Genomic DNA, 4,257 nt, shown 5'->3' with positions numbered 1-4,257 from the left:
ACATCCAAACACTCTTGCAATGAGCTATTTATAAGTTCCATGTCCTAACTACCTCTAATTATGGATCACTTATTAAATAACAAGTGTCCGTTTACAATAAACGCTATTCGAAACAACTAGCTAACAAATCTCCTAAATTAGAGTCTAAGATACGACACATTTGGAGAGTCATATCTTGTTACAACAATATACTAATCCTAAATGTCTCCAATAAATATTTAAACATTCTAGAATAATAATTATTAATTTAATATTTTAAATTAATAATTATTTTATTCCAAATTTATAACCTATGATAATATTTTATTTTTGGATCATCTAACATGTATTATTTATAAATAGACACTTGTAGTATATAGTTTGTTTTGGATGACAAAAGAATATTAAATGATCTTTGAAATGTTATATTTTTAAAGATAGTTTTGTTAAAATTTTAGTTTAAAAATGAGATAGAATAATAAATTTGAATTGCTAAATTTGTATATTAGATAAAATTTATTTTTAATATATATATATAGGAAATAGAAATACACTATGAATACTTATAAAAAAATAAAAATAGACATTTAAAATGAGAGATAACTATGGTCTTTTTGTTTGGAAAACTGAAATGTTCCCACTTTCAGAGCTTCACTCATTTCTCCAAAATTGGTCAAAAAAAAGTTGCAAATAACACCTCACTTCTACGAACATTACTTATATAGCAAGCGAACCAAATTAGTGCACTTCAATTAATTATTTTAATTATTTATTTTTTTAATGTTATAATGTTTATAAGATTTGTTTAAAAAATTTGTAAAAATATATTATATTTTTTAAAATATATTTTAATAATTATAATATAAAATTTAAAAATAATTTGATATTATTTTATTTAAATATTATGCATACACTACATAGAATATGCATCTTATATCAAATATGTTTTCAAAGAATATATATTCGGACCATGTTACAATACAAAAAGTGTAATCACACACCATAGGGACATAAATTGTAAATATGTTTTCAAAGAATATATATTCGGACCATGTTACAATACAAAAAGTGTAATCACACACCATAGGGACATAAATTGTAACGTGTGTCATTTAACTAGCATGAAGTATGTTTAACCACTTCTTCGTATGTTTGACCACACCTCCATTGGTATACGTCGGAGCATCTAATGCGGAGCTTGCAGCCTGGGCATATTGTGGTATTTAGTTTTTGAATACGACAGCTATCACATGGTGTAATAGAATAAGATTTTATACACAACAAGATTATCTATTTTTTCAGAAGAAAAAGTTGAATAGTTTTTCTATTATATTCCAAAAAAATCCATATACATATGAGATGGTTATATCTCTAGTCTAAAATCCAAATCAGAAAGTATTTACAGTATTACATCTATTTTGAAAATAAGACGGTATGAGATCTGTATATAGATCTTATCAAAACATGGAAACATACATCTGTATAAAAGTAATTGCATTGCCTGACCCAAATAAAGACCTTATTCCAGAAAAAAGGAGCCAGAAGCATACCAGATTTTGTCCTTTTAAATGCCTGGCATAGAAAAAGGTTGTATAACGAATGTAGAATGATCTACAGAGATACATAGTTGCCACTTACCATCTGGAGATTGCATACCCTTTTTAGATAGTTCATCCGCTTGCTCATTTTGTCCCCGCTTTATATGTGTGATAGGGAACTGTGAAGGCTTCCATAGGGATTTTATCCTGCCTAGCCATCCAGAAAGGCTGTCATTTTTTATATTTTGGTTCCCCTTCACGAGTTCTATGATTATTTTGGAATCCCCATAGATGTTGATAGGGCCGATGTCCATAAAAGAGCAGAAGATAAGCAGGCCATGTAGGGCCATGGCCTCAGCTTTGTTATTTGTTCCTTTGCCACCATTCCAAAACATGAAGTATTGTAGCTCCCTTGATAGACCGATGTAAACTCCACATGCACACTTGCCATCTTTTGCTGCTCCATCGAAGTGTGCCCGTGGAAAAAGTAGCTGACGGGAATCAGTGGCTGATTTTTGTTGTATCATCTGTTGAGGGAAGTTTGGGAGAATCGAATAATAGTAGGGGATTATCTTATCAAATATATGCCCAAAGTCCTCCTTGCTGTTCTGAAATATCTTTTTATTTCTCCACTTCCATATGAACCAGTTTACAATTAACGGAATGGGACGCCAAACTGTTTTCTGAGAAGCCCACCATTCGTATGCTTCTGTTATGGAGGGATGAGAAGCTACAGGAAAACCAAAATACAATGCCATCCTCTTCCATAAAATCTGAGATAGTGGACAACTTAAGAAAATATGCATGTTATCTTCAGTATTAGAAAGGCAGATTATGCATATGGCTGGTCCTTGCCATCTTCTTTTCTGTAAATTAGTCCAAGTGAGATTTTTGTTATTATAAACAAGCCATGAAAACAAAATTATTTTTAGAGGACAACCAGTCTTCCAAAAGGAGTATGGAAAAAGTTTCTGAGCGCTTTCTCTATGTTGTTCTATCAAGGAAAGATATATATCTCTGACTAACACATTGGGCTGACCTCTCTTAACCTGCCAAACAATCCTGTCTCTGTCCTCAGTTCTGTATATCCCGACATTTTTCATAGTCCAGATAATCTTGTCCCATTGGGCAGCCATTGTTCCCTGCAATCCCAGCTCTCTATTCGATTTCCATAGAGGAATAGCATCCTTCCATTCTTCTATTACTTGAGCCCAGTAGAAGAGGCCTTTTTGGTGGAGGAGCACGAGAAGTGGTGGAGAAATCGGGGATTCCATCTCAACCCCCATGATTGCATCAGATCCAATAAGAATGTTGTTTCCTGTATGCAGTTTCCAGATTATGTTCCTTTTGAAGAATGGGAGGATCTTTTGAAAACTTCTCCAGATCGCCGATCCTTGGGAAGGCCACATAAAACTATTCCTGTACCAATATTGAATATCTTCGTTCCCCATATATTTCATTCTGATAGCTTGACACCATAAACTTTCCCCAAAGACTGCTCTCCAAAATGATTTGCAAAGAAGCGCCAAGCCGAAAATACGAAGGTTCATTAAGCTCCAGCCCCCCATTTTTTTGGGGAGAGTTATGTTATCCAGTTTAGTGAGATGAAATTTCTTCTTCTCCTTACATCCACCCCAGATAAAAGTAGCCATTAGACTGTTTAATTTCTTAATAATAGTTGAGGGAATGTAAAACAGATGTGCCCAATAAACAGAAATTTGAGCTAGAACCGATTGAGAGAGTATCATTCTGCCAGCTAAGGATAGGCATTTATATTCCCACCCCGAAATTCTCTTGTAGAATCTGTAGGTGATCCATGCCCAGTCAGATATGTTGTAACCCGTGGGCTTAAGATGATATCCGAGATATTTGATACCCTCTTTAATGGAAACAGCCTGAATGTTATATAACTGTGATATATATTCCATCTCCTCCATTTTAACATTACCGAAATGAAATGTGGATTTCTCTTCATTGATAATTAGTCCAGTGGCCTTTTGAAATGATATTAATATCTCATGCATAATAAGCCATGAATGTCTACAAAGCATAGCGAAGAGTAAGACATCATCCACAAAAAGGTTGTGAGTAAAAGAGTTACCTCTGGATATTGAAAGAGGATCAATATTTCCCGCAGCAACCGCTCTTTTGAGATGTAGACTGAGTGTATCCATGACCAGGATGAATAAGAGGGGTGACAGGGAGCATCCTTGGCGCAGACCTCTTTCCGCTGAGAAGAAGGATGTGGGATATCCATTTATGAGAATGGCAAAATTTACCCCTTCCACACAAGCCATGATCCATTTAGTGCACAGGTCATCTAGCCCGATTTTTATAAGTAAACATCTCAGATAGCCCCAATCTAAACAGTCATATGCTTTTTTTAGATCAATTTTAAGGATGGCAGCTCCAATTCTTTTTGTTTTCATTGAATGTAAGGCTTCCTGAGCAATAGCCACTGCATCTAAGATGTTCCTTCCACTAAGAAACCCATGTTGTTCTTTAGAGATATGAGTTGCTAAGATGCCACAGATTCTTTCAGCTATTATTTTTGATATAATTTTATAGATGGCATTGCATAGAGAAATCGGCCTGAAATCTGCAAAGGTAGAGGATTCCTTTTTTTTTGGAATCAAAGCTATATAGGTGGAAGAAATGATATGATGAATCTTCCCTTTGATTCTGGTCTCTTCCACCATCCCCAATATGTCACTTTTCATCATTTCAAAGAAGTGGATGA

The 4,257-nt window shown here is 34.3% G+C and overlaps 1 protein-coding gene across 1 annotated transcript; it reads right to left on the bottom strand.

Moving 5' to 3' along the window:
- Window positions 1-1,543: 1,543 nt before the first annotated feature.
- Window positions 1,544-3,454, bottom strand: LOC149143983 (uncharacterized). Its single transcript, XM_089452010.1, has 2 exons — window positions 2,557-3,454; window positions 1,544-2,247 (listed from the first exon to the last, which is right to left on the bottom strand). The coding sequence occupies exons 1-2, from the start codon at window positions 3,452-3,454 to the stop codon at window positions 1,544-1,546; spliced, it is 1,602 nt and encodes a 533-aa protein (XP_089308136.1).
- Between the last annotated feature and the right edge of the window lie 803 nt (window positions 3,455-4,257).

This window comes from Pinus tabuliformis, chromosome X (assembly GCF_031772625.1).
Source record: "Pinus tabuliformis cultivar Carrire ecotype Pingquan chromosome X, CPIR1, whole genome shotgun sequence".
Classification (NCBI taxonomy): Eukaryota; Viridiplantae; Streptophyta; class Pinopsida; order Pinales; family Pinaceae; genus Pinus; species Pinus tabuliformis.
Note: the sequence above shows the minus strand (reverse complement) of the source record. Positions and strands in the feature narration are given on the sequence as shown.

Coding starts and splice junctions, on each gene's coding strand:
- LOC149143983 (XM_089452010.1), bottom strand. CDS start 3,454: ATGGAGGAGATGGAATATATATCACAGTTATATAACATTCAGGCTGTT. Junction 2,248..2,556: donor TGTTTGGCAGGTTAAGAGAG/GTCAGCCCAATG, acceptor GTTTTCCTGTAG/CTTCTCATCCCTCCATAACA.